This window comes from Pelodiscus sinensis, chromosome 4 (assembly GCF_049634645.1).
Source record: "Pelodiscus sinensis isolate JC-2024 chromosome 4, ASM4963464v1, whole genome shotgun sequence".
NCBI classification, from domain to species: Eukaryota; Metazoa; Chordata; order Testudines; family Trionychidae; genus Pelodiscus; species Pelodiscus sinensis.
The window spans coordinates 125465384-125485734 of NC_134714.1; the positions used below are offsets into that span (position 1 = coordinate 125465384).

Genomic DNA, 20351 nt, shown 5'->3' on the forward strand with positions numbered 1-20351 from the left:
TTTCCTCTCGGACTCTACTTTATTTGGTAAAACTCAGAAACCAACCTCAGAGATTTCACTTTCCAGGCCCTTCCTCCCTGTGGGGAGAGAGAGGCCTTCTTTACCCTTTCAGCTTCATCCCCCCAGACTAAGAGGCACCGCCACACACCAGCATGGTATCTCCCCAGCACCAGCGAAGAACCTCCACCCATTCTCATTGCACAGGCAGAAGAGGGCGCAGGAAACTTCCACTTCAAAACACACCGAATCAAAGAAAATGAAACAAAAAGATACTAAAGACAACAATGAACAAGTGAGTCATGGAGGAAGTCCAGGCAGGGACACCCCTTCAAGCCAAGCGCTAGCAGTTACCCCATGGGAGCAGTTGGCCATGGCCAGTCCTGGGTTGGGATCCAAGGTCCACAGAATTGGTGAACCCAAGCAGGAAATGACATGACGCCCACCCAAAAATCACATCCCCAAGTCCCTAGCGAGATGGCTTCAGTTCAGAGGTTCTCCTCTTTCACCCGGGAAAATAACCGCAGCCTCTGGTGTCATAGTGCAATTGGCGTGGGGGCCCCTTGGCTGCAGGTGGGAACAGACTCCATATTCTACAATGGAGGAAGATGCTAGATGAGTCCGAATCCTATTAATGGATCCGGGTCAGCTCCTCCACGATCTTTATCAGGTCATCCACGGTGGCCTCTCTCTTCATGCCACTGCCATCGTCGATCTGCAACAAGGGACAGATGTGTTACAGCAACATGGCCGGGGAGAGGAGGAACACAGAACTCCTAAAGAAACACCCCTGCATGAACCAGGGTGAAGGGGTGTCATTCAAAGGGTTAGTGCCACAGATCAGTTTCCCAAGATCCTCTGCTGCTCACCTGGAACTGACTGATTCTCACACTCAGACCCCATCTCACCTGTAGGTTTGCCACTACCTCCTGCATTTTGGGCCGGCTGATGTCCAAGAAACTTTCAATCAAATCACCGTCTATGAATCCTGTGGCTGGCTCCGTCTTGCGCTCAGTGTGAAACGATCTCCAGGTTCAAACGAGAGTCAAGGAACAAAAACCCATTTAAAACTGCACTACTCTTGGACTCCCTTAAACACCAAAAAGAACTCCACCCCCAGGCACAAACAGCAGCTTCTTAGGACTCAAACTGCTCCGCTTCCCACGTATACAGACCACATCAATGACCAGTGCAGCCTTCCATGTACATCCTGTTTCAGAGACTGTGAGCACTCTGGAGCAAGGACTGAGCCAAGCCCCGTGGAGTCCCAGGCCCCAACTGCAAAACAAGTAACAAACACACAGGGCCCGATTCATCCTGCTACTCTGCAGAGCAGCTCAAAGCAGTCTCCCTACCAGAGTCCCTAAGGTACAGGTGCCAAAGCTCTGTCTGCGCACAATCCATGTGACATGCCAGGGGCACCGTGTCCAAATGATCAGAGCTCACCCCAACGGGTCACAGCAACACAAAGATCTGGTGAACTTCCAAACATTCCCCTGCTACCCAGTCCCTTGGAAGTCACTCTAGGCTTTGGCCCATGGATTCATGAGTCAGCAATCTAGAACTTGCTGCATCAACTTCCATCCCCTTCATGGCACAGCCTGACAGTCATGGTTTAGTTGACTGCCACTGTACAGGGACCTTTACTGCTAAGCTCCTAGATCTGCTCCACAAGGCAGCCTGGAGCAGGAGGGTGGGGAAGGATATAAGGAGTGCTCAATCTTGCCCACGCTTTTGATGACTTTATTGAGTCTGTTCTGCATATCCAGCAGGAGGTTGTACCAGCTTTCCGACAGTGAGGTCACCAGCCCTGCAAGACAGGAGAGAGCAGTGAGAAGCAGGGCTGGACACAGAGGTTTCCTGACAAGCTTTGGGCCATGCTGTTGCAGTGTGCAGCAGGCTGGGAATGCAGGCTGTTGCCTCACAGTTTGCTAGAGGCACTCAGAATGTGATCCCCCATCCAGCACATTGAAATGGAAGTGAAACAAAAGTACTGTCTTGTATGTTTTCCATAGAAACCTTCATTTTTCAGTGAAAATTCAAAGCCCGTAAGATACGAATCCGGAAAAGCTGGTGCCTCTCAGAAGCAGTAGTTCAGGTACTGCATGCTCCCATGCTATGAAGGCTGAGCACCCTGATGTGACTATATCTCCCATGATACACCACAGCATCCCCCCTTGGAGAGAAAGGCAGTATCTCATAGGACATGCTGTCAGACTGGCCAGCCCACCAATCAAAGCGAGCGGGAACATGAGGAAACAAGAATTCACATGAGGAGCAGCAGCATTCCTAAATAAAAGTTTCTCTTTGCCACAAAATATCAAAATTTGCTGGTGAAAGCAGACACTGTGCAAAACATTTTACATTTCCACTCAGACAAAACCCAATTTTTCAACAACAAAAAACAACCTGCCCAGACCAACTAATGGCTCTGGATGGGCTCTACTATCAAATCCGCTTTAACAGCTTCCTTTCAAGGCCCATTTAAGTGGCCCACTCCAGGCCCTGAGCTCCCTACCCAACACACGTTCTCAGCAGGGCAAGAGGCAGCCGACAAGCTCTACCTTACCAATCATTCCGTTGACCGTGCCAAAGAGCACCGAGCCCTGTGTCGGCGTGGATGTCTCGCCCAGGTTCTGCATGACCAAAGAGCCGTGGCAGAACACGTTGACAAACTCCCCCAGGTGGAACAGCCCCACTTCCTGCAAATGCTGGCGCTCTTCATCAGTCGTGGCCGCGCTGAAATGCAAGGACCCTGGTAGGCAACGGGGTGAGAACACAGACCAGAGGGCACCACAGAGACATGTCCCCCACTGAGCTAACACATGCACCTCCCCACAGCCACATTCTACACACAGAAGACAGGCAGGACTTGCCAGCTACACCCACCTGTAAAGGGAGGGGCTCAGAGGATGCACCCTTCCGTGCATCATCACAGGGCACTGCGTCATGCCCAGAGCCAGCTTACCTGTCCTTCTGGCACACAAACAGGTTAAAAGCATTCTCTGCTCCTAGGAAATTGTCATCATCCAAGATCTCCACAGCACTCATCCAGTTTGGGTTGAAGTCTCGAGCAATCTTAAAGGGGATGACACACAAAAGGGGGTGAATCAGAGCCTGCTGCAAGTCCCCTAAGGCCGTGGTCACCAACCAGTAGATCGCGAGCTACTGGTAGCTCTCAGGGGCTCTAAGAGTAGCTCTTGAGCCCTCTCTGAACTGCGTGCCTGCGCAGTACATTTACATTAGATTTCCTCATTTGAGGAGCAGCTACTCACTGAGTAACAACACAGGTGAGTAGCTGCGAGGAATGGTGGGAGCTGGGAGGTCGGGAGGGCTGAAACACCCCAGCCAGCTGACTGTGGCTTTCAGCTGAAAGAAGCTGCCCCACGCTCCAGCTGATCGGCGGCTTTTCCTCTGCGCCTGCCCAGATGGAGCTTGGTGCACCCTGGCTGAGCGCCATGGCCAGCTTGCCGGGCAGCTACTTCTCTTCCCTCCAGCCCGGCTGCCCTGCGCTCACAGCCCAGGGAGGCTGCGTCTAGCTCCAGCTGTGTTGGAGCAAGCTTCCCAGGCTGAGCGCAGGATCTCAGATGCCCATCTGATGGGCTGTACAGGCAGTCCCCGGGTTACATGGATCCGACTTACATCGGATCCCTACTTACAAACGGGGTGAGGCAACCCCGCACTAGCTGCTTCCCCCCAGCAGACCAGGGAGACGTGAAGCTAGCGCCCCTCCCCCCCCAGCAGACCAGGGAGACGCGGAACGGCTTTTCTCAGCAGACATCTCAGCTTGAGAATAAAGGACTGAGGGAAGTGAGGTGTGGGAGAATAAAACTGAGCTCTGGAGAAATGTTTGGCTAGAGTTTCCCCTACAATATGTACCAGTTCCGACTTGCATACAAATTCAACTTAAGAACAAACCTACAGTCCCTATCTTGTACGTAACCCGGGGATTTCCTGTATACGACTAGCAATCTCAGACTACAACCCAGACTTCAAGACACTGGCAGATACTGTTCAGTCACAGGTGTCATACTGAGACTTTGTTATTGGAAGAAAAAATATATAATTATCAATACTTGATTTTAGATTTACAAAATAGCAGAGAACAAAATGTATAAATGTAAATGCTTCATTTGACATTTAAATAGCATGAATTAAAAACAAACCATTTATTTCATAACTATAAACATGTGATTTTAATTGTATATACTGCATAATTTAAAAATAAACTGTTTAACAGCGTGTATAAGGGCTGGGGATAGCAAGTGATGGACAGGAGAATAGAGAGGGCGGGGCTTCCCGGAAGGGGTGGGGCTTCAAGGAAGGGGCGGGGCTGTAGATCTTCGCCTTTTCTGAGACTTAAAAAGTTATCTTGGGTGTAAAAAGGTTGGAGACCACTGCCCTAAGGTGATATCCTCATGAAGCCAGCCTGCCCCAACCAAGGTGATAATGGCACAGCGGGATCCCACCAGGCCCTCTGAACCCAGTGGCGTATGTGCCTGCCCACGTCAAAGCTAGAGGAAGGAGGTTTGCACATTCATAAGGCCCTTTGAGGAGCAGCAGCACAGCACAGCTGATCGTCACCCCACCTCCCCAGGAGAGGGACTGTGTCAGTTTCCTGCAGAAGTAGCTCTTTCTGCAGGAGCCTAGGAAGGTGAGGCCTTTGGATGGAAAAGCAGGCTGATCTCTGGGAACACTACACCAGACAGCCAGCTACCCTGCAGCACATCCTCAACCCCAAAGCATAACAAGGACCCTAGCAGGGGCAACCTATGTTGCGAGGGGGGTTGATTTCTCATCAGGACATCTGTACTACCCACACTGGATCCCACCCACTTCCCCTCCCCATGGCAGGTGCTAGATATTGCACAAAGCATCCTCTCCCCAAGGCCTTGGGACACTGAACCAGATCCCCCCGCAGCCTGTCTCACAGGAGCCCAGAGAGATCCCGTTCTTAGGGACAGCCCAAAGGGAAGGCCAGCTCTGTGGCCTCTTGAGTGGCCAAGCTGTCCCTTCCTCACCCCACAAGCTGCTCTGCCTTTCCTGAAAGCCCCTTGCTGTACCACAGGATCAAGGGCCCCATCCCTTAGATCACCCAGAGCAGAAGTACATCAATACCTCCTCAAAGTTACCCTCCATGGGCTTGTAGGCAAGAAGCAGGACAGAGCGCATCAGATCTCCGACCAGGATGAAGTCCCCTTTGGTCTTCACATAGAGAGCCATGATGTTATTGTAATGGTTACATTCTGTGCGCAGCTCCTTCTCTGCTGTCCACTCATAGAGACGCACCTGCGGGAAGAGACACGTGAGCCACAGCCAGGACAGAAACACAGCAGCTCAGCCCCCCAGAACTCAGGAACACTTTCAACCTGGTGGCTAAGCCACTTCCCAGTGCCGGAAGATATTCAGGGCCTTGCGGGAGTCTTACCGTGCTGTTAATGCTGGCTAGGAGCTTGCCATTGAACTCCACCATGGAATACACAGCCCCTTTCACTTCCTTCTCAGCCAAACTCTGCAGTTTCCCTGGAAAGCATCAACAGACCCTCTGGTTACCCTCTCTGTGCCCCCCAACGCAACTACAAGACCCTCTGAGAACCCAAATAAAGCCCTACTCAAGCCTGATCTCTCCCTAGAAAAGGTGAGTCTATTTCTCAGCCAGTCTGAGGGCAACTGGTGGCCCAGTAACAGTAGGGGAGGGTGTGAGAGAGGCAAGACTGGAAGGAGTCAGTCTCCAGCTTCAGAAGGAAGAGCGGGTGAAGGATTACTGTAACCCAGTGGGAGATGGTACCATAGTTTAGTGCTTAGTTCACAGAACAAAAGCCCCCAAGCAGCAGAAGGGCCTGGGTGGCACAAATTATCTCATGGCAACTGGCAACCATCTGTCAGCAGGGATGAGCGAGAAGCTAAGGTGCGGTGTCCGCTGCAGTGATGTCCCTTCCCAATCCTCTGGGACTGAGGGGTTGACCTCCATCAGATGATCAGAATATTGCTAGAAGAGGGACACCTCCCCCCCCCCCCCCTGCAATGGGAACTCAGCCTTCTCCCTCTTACCATCTGAGTAGTGGAAGACTACGATGCGGCCTTGCTTGGGCTCAGCCTCCTCGGGATACACCATGGCCGTGCCCACAATGAAGTACGTGTTGGGGTCCTTGCCCAGCTTGCAGGAGACCAGGCTGAGGGCATATTCATTCTGCAGAAACTGGTGAGCGTGTAGCACTGCGTGTACAAAAGAGAAAAGCAAATGGGTTGTAGCTGACAGTCCCTCCTCTGCATGCTACTGGACCAGCCTCCTCCATGTGCCCAAGTGGCAGAGCCAAGAGCTGCCGTAGACACCCTCTCTTTGCCAGCTTGCACTTCCAGTTAGTACACCCTCCTTAACCCTACACCCAGCCCTCCTCCAAGAGTCCCATTCCTTTGTCTTTCCTTCTGATAAAGCCTCTTTTGCACAGAGCTGCTGGTCTCATCCACGCCCCTTTGCCACATGTGCATTGCATGGGAAGTGTTCAGCAGATGAGCCAGGCCCCCTCTTGGGGGCAGGAAGAAGGTCCTGGTTGGAGTTGGTACCTTCAAAGGTGTGCTGGTCTATGATGAGTAGATTGTGCACCTCCACCTCCTCACCAAAGGATGTCTCGTGCGGGGCAGTGCTGCTAGAAAACAACTTGCTGGAGCTGACGCTGCTGGACAGGGCCTAGGACACAGAGAGAGCAATCACACCCTAAGCTACTCACAGTAGCCTAGCACATTGGGAGAGAAGAGAGGCTGAACAGGCAGATTAAGGGTAAGCAGATGAATGAGATCCTAGACAAGCCCCTTGGCCAAATGTGCCACTGATGTGGGGGAACACTCCCATGGGAAATTCCGGACACCGCTGCTAAAGGGCACACAGGCACATTGGACATTCCCTCAGAGTCTTCTGAGGCCAGACTGATGGAACAGCAGAAGAGAATTCAGGCTAAGGGACCTTTAAGGAAGAGACAGAATAATGAGATGGAAGGTTTCATAGCAACCTCTGAGAGGACTCATGGCTCAGCCGTGGGGAGAAGAAAACTGCCTAGGAAGGATCTGGGATCCCATCTAACAATCAATCTGAATGGTAAGGCCCAGGGAAACGAAGGAGTCTAGAGGCACTGGGAGAAAATGGGAGTATGTAATAGGGGAAGCCTCAGTTTGTTAAAGACAGAAAGAGTCAAGAGTCCATCTGAGACTGTCTTCTCACCCTCCTTCCTACCCACAGGGCAGGGCAATGGTGTCCATGTACTCAACCTTGGGATGACAAGAATCCAAGGACACCACGTATTGCCATTTGGCTTAGAGCAGGGCTGGGCAAGATGAGACCTGGGGGCCGGATTCGGCCTGCATAATAACTCTTTGATCTGGCCCATGGACTGCATCTGACCGCTTTCTATTTGTATCCTGCTGCCTGTGCCATCGAATTTCCAGGCAGTGGCTCAGGCAGCAGGATCCTATTTAAACGGCTCATGGCTCACGGCCACAGCGCTACCCCAGCAGGAGCCAGAGCCACAAGGTTTTTAAATAGCAATAGCAGCCCCAGGCAACGCGGCAGTGGTGGGGCCAGGACCCGGGAACCCTTTGCTGTGTTTTTACTTCAAAGCCCCTGGCCCAGCCCCACCCCTTCCGCCCAGGCCCTGCCCTTTCTAGGAGATGACCAGCCCATGACCAGTACCAAAATTCATTAAGTGGCCTCCCTGTGAAAATTATTGCCCCATCCCTGGCTTACAATCATATTTCCAACAGCTGCTATTCCAGAGGCTGAGCTCTTGAGCCCACATGCCTTCCCAGAGCTTCCTCTTACCTGGGTGCTGGCACTGGGCCTCAGTGCAGTGGTGCCCCCACTGGCATCTTGCACCTCGATGCGACTTGAAAGCACGCCGAAGCACTGAGACACCTCCTGATAGCAGATCTTCCTGCAGGACAACCAGAGTAAGCCATGGGGAAAAGAACTCCGCAAGGAGAGGGCATGGTTAAGGAGAATACAGAGGCTCCTGAGACACTCAGCTGTTATTCTGCTCAGTTTCCAGACATCTCCTTGCTACTAGGGATGTAAACGTCCGTTTAATCACTTAACTGGTTAAACTTTTAGTTTAACTGGTTAACCACTCAAATGGGATCCTGCAGATCTGGGCTGGAGTGCCCAAGCATCCCGCATCCCACTGCACGGTGGGCCCAGCCAGACTGGAGAAGCCCTCTGCCTGAGCCACCAATTAAACAGTAAGCCTCCCTACTTTCTATGTCCCTTGGGCTGCTCTCAAAATGCCAGACGCCAATCTCATTGAGCTATCTCACCTCTTCCACACACCAGTGGAAAGATGGGAGGCTCCCCTCTGGAGAAGATGAGCCCTGCCGTCATCCTTCCCCACTCACACACAGGATGCAGACCCAGAAACCCTATTCCCCACTGCTCACCTGGGCGACTCGTAGAGGGGAACCGTGCGGATGTGCAGCTTTTGGATCTCGTCAATGGTGCCAATTGTCAGGGTGCTGTTGTTGGCCAATGCCAGACTGTAGAGAAAGGAGACTGCCAGTGATCAGGGTTGCAAACCAAGTGCCCCCCTAGCTAGGAAGCCGGGAGAAGAGCCAGACTAACTGAGCACCGGATCTCCTGTCTTTAAGGGTTCCTGGGCCCCAGCCTAGGCAGGAAAATCCACAGCTGGTACATGGGGAGGGTCAAGTAAGCGATGGCAAATGTCCTCTAGTTTGACACCTTCAGGGCAGCACAAGAGCTGAACTGCGTGTGAGCGAGGAGGAGGAGCAGGTTTGAGGGGTCTCTGGGAGGAGGGTTTCTCTTTCCCATTCTCCATGCAGCTGCAGGCTGGCCTGTGGGTAGTGCTCCCTGAACATGCCATCGCCTTCTACCTTGTCAGCCAGTCCTAGCAGAGAAGGCACATGGTTATGTGCCCTGCAGACACTAGAGCAAGAAGAAGGATGCAGCTGGGAACCCTCCATCCATGCTGCTCCTTATCTCACTTGGGCCAGTGCAGAGTCCAGAAGCCCCTCCCCTCTGACGTGAGGGGGAGCATGCTCACCTGTCAGGGTAGCCATCCGAGTTGAGCGGGCACATGTAGTTCACCTCCTTGAGGTTGACGTTGGAGAAGACCAGCTTGTGGTTACTGCTGTAGATCACAGTGGGGCGGTCGGAGCAGGCAAAGACGTTGGTGGTGGAGAGTGAACGGAAGGTCCTCAGGACGGTGGGCTGGGTGCCCAGGGTCACTTTCTTGCGGTCACTCAGCAAACCTAGAGTCAGGGAGCAGCAGTGATGAGAGCTACCCTACCAAAAGGGGGCGGAGCTTTCAGAAGCAGGATGGTAGAGTGGGCTCAAGCAGCAAGGCACACTGGCTGGAAGGGGCCCACCTGGAAGCCAGCGGCACTATGGGGCTGGCAGAAGGTTTGATATAAGGAGCCCCCTCCCTATCCCAGGAGAGATGAGTAGCCCTCCCTCAAAAAGCAGGCCTAGCACGACCCCCCTCTGCAGCAGGAAACATGGCTACATCGAACAGGCCCTTCCCTATCCTACTCCCCAGGGATGTCAAGGCTGTTACAAAGGGTGAGATCCCTGCCCTGTACAGGGCTGGGGGGCATCTTCTCATGGAGCCCATCCACTGGGATCAGAGAGAGGATTCAGAAGGGGGAGAAAGGGCATCTGTTCAGTCTTTCCCCTCTCAAAAGCCACCCCAAGAAGGGTGAAACACTCACCTGTCTCAATGCTGAGCCCAAAGTAGAAGAGAGCCCCGTCCCCCAGGGCACAGAGGAGATAATGGCTGTTCTCAAAGGTGGTCATCAGAATGGAGCGGGGGATGATCTCTGTGGGTGGGAAGAGAGAAGGCCCCATGAGTTCTCTCACAGCTTTGTTCACGGCTCCCAGTGCAGAACACCCCACGTGTAGTGCCTACCGCCTCCCAGCATCTCCTTGTGCAGCAGCTCAAACGAGGGCAGCTTAAGGATGCGGGCCGAGATGTCGGTCCAGAGGCCGATGGCACACAGAGGCGACATGCCATTGGAGTCTCCCAATGGTGTGATGTCCAGGCAGGCCACCTCATGCTCCATCTCTGTGCAGCTAGCAGGGAAAGAAAGGAAACAGACTTGACAGTAACCAGCCTGGGGGCCAGAGGAACCGGTCACAGGCAAGGGAATCACACCCACCTTATTTGCCTGAGCTCCTGGGGCTGGATCTCGAGGTAGTAGAGTGCTCGCCCCACAGCCACCACCACCTGGCTGCTGTTACAGGAAGCGACACTAATGTTCTTCCCCTTGGGCTCTCTCCATTCACTCACCAGGGCTTTGGGCTCCTGAGTGACCAGCCGCACAGAGGTAGACGTGATCTGGGGAAGCAGGAACACTGCACCTCAGACGTAGGACACACTCACCCCCAACGACACTCAGCCCAGATGGAATGCTGCCACCGTCCCCATTACTGGGAGCACATTCTGTGAGACTCCTCTTATGATACCCCACAGCTCCTTCCAATCTAGGGGGACACCCAGCCAAAAGCCCCTTCCTCTCCCACTGGTCTAACTAGTACCTGGATCAGTTGCTGATGGGCTACATTGCCACAGAAGAATGTTTGCTGATCATCCACAAATCCTGTCAACTCAGTTTCCTCCACTTCCTCCCCATTTAACATCAGAACCCTATGAGGGCGGAAGAGAACTCATTAACCAAATCCAGAGCACACAGCCCAGAGCCTGTCCCAGCATTGACCCCAGAGCCTTACCTGGTCTGGCCCACAAACGATAGCACCAAGGTGTTGTCAGTTTCACGGTGTGAGTCTGACCTCAATGGCCACAGGCCTGTACAGGGAAAGAACCCACAGTTACTCCAAGTAAACATCCAGCAAAAACTGGAGGAGATGCCCCTGACACACCCCACACCCTGCCCAGCCTACATGCAAGATGTGTGCCCCAGCACCCTCTGAAGCTGTGGGTCACTACAACACAGATTTGCAGAACAGGCAGACAAAGCTGAAGGCTGGAGCACATGCTCTGCACACTCAACAAATTCACGCACCTTTAATCCCTGGCAAGTCGATGCTGGCATGTTCGTGAATCCCAATCCCATTCCGGATGATCCTCAAGGAGCCCTCCTTAAAGGCGCCAGAGCACGTGACCAGCTAGACAGAGCAGGTACCTGTTAACATTCCACCAATTCCTCCCTGTAAAACTTGGGGGGGGGAGGAGGAGAGGAGAGGAGATATGGGAACATCTCTCTCCCGCTATGAGAAGAGGCATCCAGGCAAGGGCTTGGTAGAGGGAAGGGGTCTGGTCTCTCCTACCTCCCAGAGCAGGCTTTTTGGAGATGGCCCATCACCTCCCCCTCCCCAGAGTCTGACCCTCCAGAGCAGTCTCATGGGAGGGTTAACCTTCCCTCATGAGAAGAGATCCCCGGGAAGCAGCCATTCTAAGACCTCTGCAGCACCTTTTTTTGGAGGATTCACTTTTCATTCACTGCTCCCAATGCAGAATACCCCACAAGCTGTACCCACCTCCTTCTAGCATCTCCTTGTGGAGCAGCTCAAACAAAGGCAACTTGGACGCCCAGCATGGAGCACAGAGCTTATTCCCCCCGAGCAGCAGGCACATCCTGTCTGGAGCAGATATACTCAGCACTAACACAGGGAAGGCACAGACAATATTACCTGCCCTTGGCCCTGTCTCTCTAGGTCCACCACACACATGTCCACGATGGGGCCCAGGTTGGTGAAGGTTTCCATGGCTACTACGTAGGAGCCTTGTTCATTGCTGTCCACGCTGAGCTGTGAACACAAAGTCCTTAGCTCCCAAGGGCTGCTCCCTGTGTTGACTAACGCAGGCAGCAGGTGGAGAGGGATTAAACTGTTGGCAGGTATTAAACTCCCTTAACACTTTGAGCCTAAGCCCCAGAACACTTGGGGGCATGAAGCAAAGCGCTGGTTTTCTCATCCCACCCATCCATGCCTTTTGGGATCCAGCAGGGAGGGAAAGGTGAACAAATGTGGCTGCAGCTGGAACTAGATCAGGAGAGGGCTGCTTCTCACCTTCACAAGTTGGGAGTCCCCAAGACGAGAGCCGACAAAGACAACACCATTGTCTAGGTAAGTCAGGCACTCCGCGATGGAGGTCTATATGAGGAGACAGATGGGCCAGCAGGTTAGAGAGAAAGATGGTTGCGGCAGACACACAATTCAAACCTTCTGGAAAGCCCTAGGCAAGAGAAGGGCCCCTTACCCTGCAAACACCAATCCCTAATTCCAACTCTATGGGAAAGCCGCTGGAAAGATTGAGATCCACAGCCTGAGAGAAAACCTTTTTCGAGAACAACCAAAGAGTTTCTGCTCCCCGCAATGACAGACTGAAGCACCAGCCCCAATGCACTCCCTGAAGGCAGGCATGCTTGCAAGCACATACATTTTATCCCTTCTCCAAATCCTGATGCCTCAAGGGGTTCAGAGCTGTGAAATAGCAGGGATGAAATGCCAACATTTCACAGTCTAACTGGGGACTTGCTTCCCTCCATTTGACTCCCTCAGCTGTGCTTGCAGCTCACAAACTTTCCAAGCAGAGACCACAGCAGTGAGGGGGAAGAGCGCTACCTCTCCAAGCAGCTCAACACGCAGGTCCTTCAGGGTGACCGTGCCGTCCATCTGCTCCTCCTTCTCCAATAGCAGCATGAAGAGGCGGCCCTCCATATCCCCCAGGAGGTAACGGGACCCGTTGGGATCCACGCGGTTGTGGCACACGATTGTACTTTGCTGCAGGCAGAGAAAGAGGGTAGAGTTACCAGGCACCCTAGCCTGGTGTCCTGCTCCCAGCAGCCCCCAATACCAGATGTGCCAGCTTGAGCATGGCCACAACATACCTAGCCAACTGTACAATCCTGTGTGAGCTGGTGAATTCCCCCGATCTTTGTGGCAGGGGATTTGATTTGTCTGAGTGTACTGTGCCAGTAACTGTATGTGCATCTGTGGTAGAACTTCCCCATTATCAATTATGCAAAACAGTCTCAGTAATTGCAGGTCAAGCTGAAACATCTTAGGCCCATTCTCAGCTCACGAGCAACCCCCTCAGAAGCCCCCATTCTGCTGACTGAGCGCTTTCAGCGGATGAACTGTCATGATGCTGTTTGGGGAGGGATGCAAAATCCCTTTTAATTAGTCAACTGATTAAATATTGTTTGACCAGTTACACAGGGCAACCACGGGGGCGAGGCTGGAGCACCCTCCTCCCACCCCAGACCAGGGCTGCTGCAGCTGGGCTGGAACTCTCCTGCCCATGGTGGGCCCCACAGGGCACTACTCCAGCCCCAACCAGTTAACTGTAAGCCTCACCCATTAAGGGTGAGGCTTACCAATTAACCAGTTAAACATTCACATCCCTTGTTTCAGGCCCAGAACTGTACAGCAGCTTTCTCTCAAGTCTCTGTGCAAGTGGTGTTCTGAGCGATGGATGCTGCCTGGCTTTTGGTCAAGACATTCTGTTTGGGATGCAATAGCCTGCTCCTACAGTCCTTTTAAAAGCAAACTTTAAGGGCCCATAAGGCAAGACTCACAGGCAGCATGGTCCTTTTCTATTAATGCAGCCCCCACCAAAGCATGGACCTCTGAAGAGGACACTCAAGCAGCCATGATGCCAGTATCCCTTTCCTGGAGATCTAGCCCAATGTTCTAGCCCAGGGGGTGGGCAATACATTAGGATGGGGGGAGGGAAGCATTCCAAGAACGTGGTAAGTGGCCACAGGCCACACGCATCCTATGATATTAATGGAGTAGGTGCAGGGTCTGGGATGGAGGTTGGGTGTACAAGCGAGCTCAGGGTTGTGACCGGGGATGGAGGTGCAGGAGTTTGGGTTGTGTGATGTAGTGGGGAGCTACCCACTCTTGTGGCCCTGGATCCTGTCTGGTTTGGCCGTCACTGGTTGCTGTGTTGTGCTGTGCGTGACCCATACTGCCCTATGCTATCTGCAGAGACTGTGCATGTCTGTGTGCACTACCCAGCGGGAGGGGGGTGATCCCTGAGGGGAGGCATGTAGGCCATGACCTAGCAACTTCACACCTGGCCAGGGGAAGGAGTTTGAACAAAGGAAGGGGTGTGGCTACCTGGGGGGATGAGTGTTCTGTGGTTTGGAGAAGGGGCAGTCTGAGCATGGGAAAGCATGGAGGAAACAGACTAAACCAGTAAAGGGGGTTCAGGGGCCTGTGAAGCCCTTCCCCCCAAGGGAACTAGGGCTGTTGGCCTATTCTCCTATGCCTACATTGAGCCTATGCTGTATCTTGGAGAAGCAATAAACCCATTTTTACTCTACTGGCTGGTGGAGAGTCACATCTTGCTGTGGATGGGGGTGCAGGGAGGGGCAGCTCCCCGACACGCCGTCACAGGTTGTAACCAAAAGCAGGGAGTTGGCAGAAAGGGTGTGCCAGGTGCAGGCTCTGGCTGGGAGGTGCTCACCCTATCTGAATCCTGGCCATCAGCCCAGCAGAGCCCTCACACACTGCTCAAAGTGGCTGGCTTAATGGGCCATGTGCATCTCTACCCGCTACGCACTTCTTGTGTGCAGACCCTTTGCAGGCTGTCTGCACTGCATACACAGCCCAGGCAGCTCCAATTGGCCAATTTCCAGCCAATGGAAGATGTGAAATTGTGCTGAGGTGGGGCAGTGCATGAAGCCCTCCTCCCCAGGGGCGCAAATATACATGGTCCCTGCAAGCTAGCTGCTTTGAGCAGTGTAAGGGGAATGCGGCAGGCAAACAGCCTGCCCGAGAGTCCCACTGGGTTGCAGGGCTGAATCTGAAGGTCTGGCAGGCCGGATCCAGCCTACGAGCAGTATTTTGCTCACCCCTGTTCTAGCTCTCTGCCATCTCTGCCTCCAATCGTATCTCTGGTTTCCTTTTAGCCTAACACACCCACATTCCTGTCATTGTGATCCAGCTGATGCTTCCAACTTGTACCCAGGATTCATACCTTTCTGACTAGGCTCATGCCTCTGACTCAGGCACCCCACCTGGCCTCCCCTCTTCCCAAAACAAGCGCACTCTCATACCCAAGGTTATATTCAAGCTCCAAACCTTTCACTGTTACATATCCTATCTTTACTGAGAGTCTCATTCAGCTGCACCTTTGCTTTGGCTTGAGCCAGTGCCCAAACCTATCTGTGCTAATGTATTCCGTCCTCTGGGACCATGAGCCCCAACAGGCTTTGGGCTTTACTGTATTCTGCCCAAGCACTCAAAGCAGAGAGAAGCCCTACCCATATGCAGCTATACAGGGACCAGACACACAGCTTCTTCAACACAGGCACACCCCTCAAGTGCCTGAAGGTAGGGACCAACCACTGTACCATTCCTATGCCTGAAGACCACATCCCTACACTACCACATGGGAGCAGAGGAGTCCCATCCCATAGAGAGAGCAGTACAAAATCCCAGCCTGGGGAGTCCTTACTACAGCTGGCCCTTAGACCTTACTATGTGCAGGACCTAAGCACAACATGGAATCTGAAGTGCAAGGGAGCCAGGCGCCAGGAGCAGCTGGATCCATGGCTCTAGGGATCAGCATTCTAGAAAGAAACTCTCTCACCTTGATGATAGGTGGGGCTATAGCCAAATATTTATCTCCATTGTGGTAGGTGATGGACTCTTGCCCAATGATGATGGCTCCTCCAAAGGGCTCGGGCACTGCAGAAAGGGGGAATGCAGACAGCTTCGTTAGACAGTACCTGTAACAAGGGTGAAGCATCACCGCTGAGGTAAGGTGTGGTATGTAAAATCTTCTATAAAGAACCACCAACCTGCAATTACCATGGACGCTTCAGCCTCTACATTCTCCTGTTTCCAGGGACCTTTGTTGAATTCCTTCTCTCGTAGGGACACCTCATATGTTTTGACATGGCGACCCTGAGGGTCCTGCAGAAAGAGAAGCAACAGAAATCACTGCAGCAGGCAGACAGAGATGTGTCTTCGATTACAAACACAACGTGATCACTTGCACAATAATAAGGAGGCTGCAGGGCCATAACTGTCTGATTAGGAGCCGCAAAACAATAGGGAGGGTAAAGTCTGACCCTCTGCAACCAATATCAGGACTGTCAAGAGTGGAAATGCTTAAGCAAGGCCTTGATCACATCATCAGACTATCTAATACAACATAATTTTCTACAACCTTAGCTGCATGTGCAGTACTTTCTAGAGCTGCACTAGTTAACATGCCCAGAAAGCAATGAAAATATAGATTGTCTTGTTACATTTCACCATTTACCACAGCTTCTCTTTACTGACAGTCTTTTTAAATAAACTGCCTTTTCTCTATTGATATTTATGATAGCTCCCTCTATTGGTACTGCATAGTGCTTGGGACCTCAGTCACAGATGAGCTATTATGCTAGGCGCTGTACAATCACAGCTCCTGTCCCAAAGAGTTATAGTATAACAATTTGAGACACAACAAGTGGATACAACAAATGAAGAGCATATGGTAACAATGTGATATTGACCAGCACAAAAAGCAGTGGTCTCAGCATACCCACTCTCTGACTAATCCAGTTTACCCATGGACTCTGACCTCCTATTCAGCCAGCAGGGCAGCCTTCCACATTTAGTAAGATGAGAGCCTGAAACAAAAGCCCATGTAGCAGAGGCCTGGTTTGAGGCCTGAGGCCTAGCTAACAATGGACAAAACTTGGCTAATAAAAACCAAAGCTAAGCTGTGAGCAAGAGGCAGGCCCCTGTTCACAGAACTTGGCACGAACAGGGCTGAGTGCGCAAAACACTAATTGGTAATAGGCCCAGGTGTAGAACAGTAATTGGTACTGGTCATAAGTTGAAAGCACATCCCAAAAGGATGGTACCACCAGCTTGTTAAAAAAGACTTTGATACCACACTCCCCACTGTTCCAGACCCAGGTTCAAGAAAGAGTCTAAAATGACAGCATAATGGATAGAGATGTTCTAATCGAACGAGGTTCGGGGTAGCACCTAAGTAGCATCAGAGGGTAGTAACCTGATGTCAGAAGGTGTCAACTTGACATGTCAGGAGCGATGTGTCACTTGTTTGTACCTGTATATAAAGTGGTGTCTTGGGGAAACAGTCTTTGTCCAGCCAAGGGGGCAGTGGGACCTCCCACTGATGTGAGCTGAGTCCATTATTATGGACTACGTATACATAGTGATTCGGTACAGTCTACTGACAACAATAAACCTGGCCGGGTGCCTTTGATCCTTATCTGATTTGTGGTCTTTGGGGGGGGCTCTCTTAGAGTCTGCTGGGTTGACTAATTGCAAAAATCAACATGGCACACATGATTGAGCACGCACGCATGCAGCCTTCTGGTTATCATCACTCATGGTGCAGGAGACTTTTGAGGACACCACGACAGTAAATCCTGACCTACTACATTGATCACTCTACCACACCAGAGATACAGTTTAGGGAACCAGGCAGTTAACTATCAACCTAACCAAGCTGCAAACATGCAAGCTAGAATGATAGCATGTTGGCTAAACCCATATATCTGTACAGCTTGACTCAGACATCCATGTCCTGTAGCTTGGGGCTGTAACACTCATATGCTCTGTGGATCAGGCTTCAGAGAGGGTGATGTAACATGCCCTGACTAGGTGGTTACACAAACTCTTGCTATTACTTAAGGTTAGGCAGTACAGGCAGTCCCCGGGTTACGTACAAGATAGGGACTGTAGGTTTGTTCTTAAGTTGAATCTGTATGTAAGTCAGCTTAACCCCAAGTCAGCTGCTGCTGAAACTGATCAGCACCTGATTCCAGGAAGCCCGGAGCAGAGCAACTGTGACTGTGCCTCGGGCTTCCTGTAGTCAGCGCTGGTCAGTTTCAGCAACGGCTGACTTGGGGACGTCTGGGGCAGAGCAGCTGGGGTGCTGCTGGGTTGCTCCAGTAGCACCGCTCCTCGGCGCTACTGGACCAACCCAGCAGCACCCCAGCTGCTCTGCCCCAGGAGTCCTGATTCAGCCGCTGCTGAAACTGACCAGCAGCGGCTGAATCAGGACGCCTGGGGCAGAGCAGCTGGGGTGCTGCCGGGTTGGTCCAGTAGTGCCCAGAGCGGCGCTGCGGGACCAACCGGCAGCACCCCAGCTGCTCTGCCCCAGGGTCCACAACAAAAGCCTGGTCTGCTGGGGGGGGCACACTAGCTGCGCCCCCCCCCAGCAGACCAGGGACACAGGGAGCAAAGCGGCAGCGGGGGGTGCCTCGCCTCTGAGGCTTTGCTCTGGCGCGGGACCCGCTTTGCTCCCGGTGCCCCTGGTCTGCTGGAGACGGTCCCCAGCAGACCAGGGGCACCGGGAGCAGCTTTTCTCGCCCCGGAGGTCAAGGTGGCTGATCGCTGCCTGTGAGCTCCGGGGCGAGAAAGCCCCGTTCGTAAGTGCAGATCCGACATAAGTCGGATCCGCGTAAGTCGGGGACTGCCTGTATGTTGAATAATCATAAACGGTAGTAAGCACAGTTTACTAGTACTTTTCACAAAAAAGATCTTTCTGAACTAATGTTTGTCTGACACACAAAACAGCACTCTGTACTACCAGGCTACAACACACCCACACAGCACTATTATTTCAGAAACTGTATGGGATCCAGGAAATACAGACCATATTGTAATGGTACAGGTGCCCAAATGGGCACAATTAAGGTTACAAGCACGGTTCTATTCTGAAAATGATTTTTTTTTTTGGTCAAAAGGCATTATGTGTATGGTGCCTCATCAATTTGCAGATCAAATCAACAGTTTCTAAGTAAAAAATTTTTTACTAAATGCCTGCTCTAGAAAGTTGACATTAAACTGGGTTTTCTAGGGATGTTAAAAATCTTTTAATAAGGTAATCCTCAGCGGTTACACACACTGCAGGTTCTGCAGTATAAAGCATAAATAAGCTTCATACTGCAGAGCCCGCAGTGAAGCCACCTCCCCAGGAGCTGGGAAGAGTTTAACTGATAACATTAGCCAATAAGCATTGTCTTATCGGTTACTCGGTTAATCTCTAACAGCTCACACATCAACAAAGAATGCAGCTGGAACTGAAATCATGCCATTGACAATGCTCTAACTCAAGGAGCATGAGCTGGATTCTCTTCTGGTTGGGCTGGTAACCCAGTTTTAATCAGAGCAGTAAAATTAATCAATAAAGCTAGAAACAATTACAAGGAATACACAAGGGGAATAGATCTGAGTGCAGAGCTGCTGTTTTAACAGTACCTTTTCAGCATAAAAATGCATTTTAACTCAGGCATTCCTGGACTTATTTTGAGTTCCTGCAACTGGAATGTTTTCCTAACAGCTTTTCTATGGAATTTTATTCATATTCGTGATATCAGTCTTTGGCATAAAATAAAAAAAACCAACCCACAACATTTAACAACGTGCACTGATATCTGCTCTAGCCAAATTCTCTGATCAGGATTAATGGATTCAGAGAAAATTAATTTGAAAAATAAACTCAGAATCCTCCCCCTGCCTACATGCACACAATAGAGAGAGACAGCAACCAAAACAAACCAAATATTTTGTCAGAAATAATGAGTCAACAAAATACATCTCTCATTCTGCTGCAAGGCTAAAATTTACCATGTTGCATAAGTTTTTGTTGGCAGACACAAATCAAAACATAAATTTTTGCTGGCAGACACAAATCAAACCCTTCTTATATCAAGAGTGTTTATTATAAGTAGGGTATTAACAGCTTCACTCTTAATTTGAAATGTTTACAACTCTTAGATCTGTGGAAACAAAGCTGTTTTGCCTACTGACTATATGAATAACTAAAGTCCCCTTGTCTCTGCTGCTTCAGTACAAACCTGGAAATTCTGAGTTTTTGCCCAGGTTCTTACATGAACACTATGACCTGGATCAAGACATTGCTAGTTTCTGCCTCGGTTTCCCCATCAGCACAATGTGGTAATGATTTTCTATCTCACAGGGGTAACTGGTACTTTATAGAGTGCTATGTAAAAACCATTATGTATACCCGTTAGCTGTAAGGAAGTCCCAAAGAAAGGCAAAGGCACAAAACGAGCTCAATCTAGATAGACACACAAAGAGTAACAAGACGACATTCTATAAATATATTAGAAGCAAGGTAGGCCCATTTCTCAGTGACGAGGGAGAAACAATAAGAGGAAACTTGGAAATGGCAGAGGTGCTTAATGACTTCTTTGTTTCAGTCTTCACCAAGAAGTTTGATGACATAGTGATGCCTAACATAGTGAATGCTAGTGGAAATGGTAGGGTTTAGAAGTTAAAATGTAAAAAAAAAAAAAACAAGTTAAAAAATTACTTAGAAAAGTTATATGTCTTCAAGTCACATGGGCCTGCTGAAATGCATCCTGGAATAAGCTGATAGAGGAGATAT

The 20351-nt window shown here is 51.2% G+C and overlaps 1 protein-coding gene across 1 annotated transcript in view; it reads right to left on the bottom strand.

Annotated features, from left to right (window-relative positions):
- DDB1 (damage specific DNA binding protein 1) overlaps positions 1-20351 on the bottom strand; it is a 27610-nt gene continuing 7259 nt past the window's right edge. Inside the window, exons 5-27 of the mRNA XM_075928411.1 lie at positions 15772-15886; positions 15561-15658; positions 12581-12739; positions 12026-12109; positions 11648-11764; positions 11020-11122; positions 10727-10802; positions 10535-10643; positions 10156-10334; positions 9906-10069; positions 9709-9816; positions 9042-9249; positions 8422-8517; positions 7811-7922; positions 6562-6685; positions 6049-6213; positions 5426-5520; positions 5116-5286; positions 2966-3075; positions 2567-2736; positions 1705-1807; positions 906-1029; positions 1-712 (exon numbers count right to left, since the gene is read on the bottom strand). Coding sequence (XP_075784526.1) covers positions 629-712; positions 906-1029; positions 1705-1807; positions 2567-2736; positions 2966-3075; positions 5116-5286; positions 5426-5520; positions 6049-6213; positions 6562-6685; positions 7811-7922; positions 8422-8517; positions 9042-9249; positions 9709-9816; positions 9906-10069; positions 10156-10334; positions 10535-10643; positions 10727-10802; positions 11020-11122; positions 11648-11764; positions 12026-12109; positions 12581-12739; positions 15561-15658; positions 15772-15886 — 2874 coding nt within the window. The 3' untranslated portion in view covers positions 1-628. The remainder of the gene's footprint in view (positions 713-905; positions 1030-1704; positions 1808-2566; positions 2737-2965; positions 3076-5115; positions 5287-5425; positions 5521-6048; positions 6214-6561; positions 6686-7810; positions 7923-8421; positions 8518-9041; positions 9250-9708; positions 9817-9905; positions 10070-10155; positions 10335-10534; positions 10644-10726; positions 10803-11019; positions 11123-11647; positions 11765-12025; positions 12110-12580; positions 12740-15560; positions 15659-15771; positions 15887-20351) is intronic.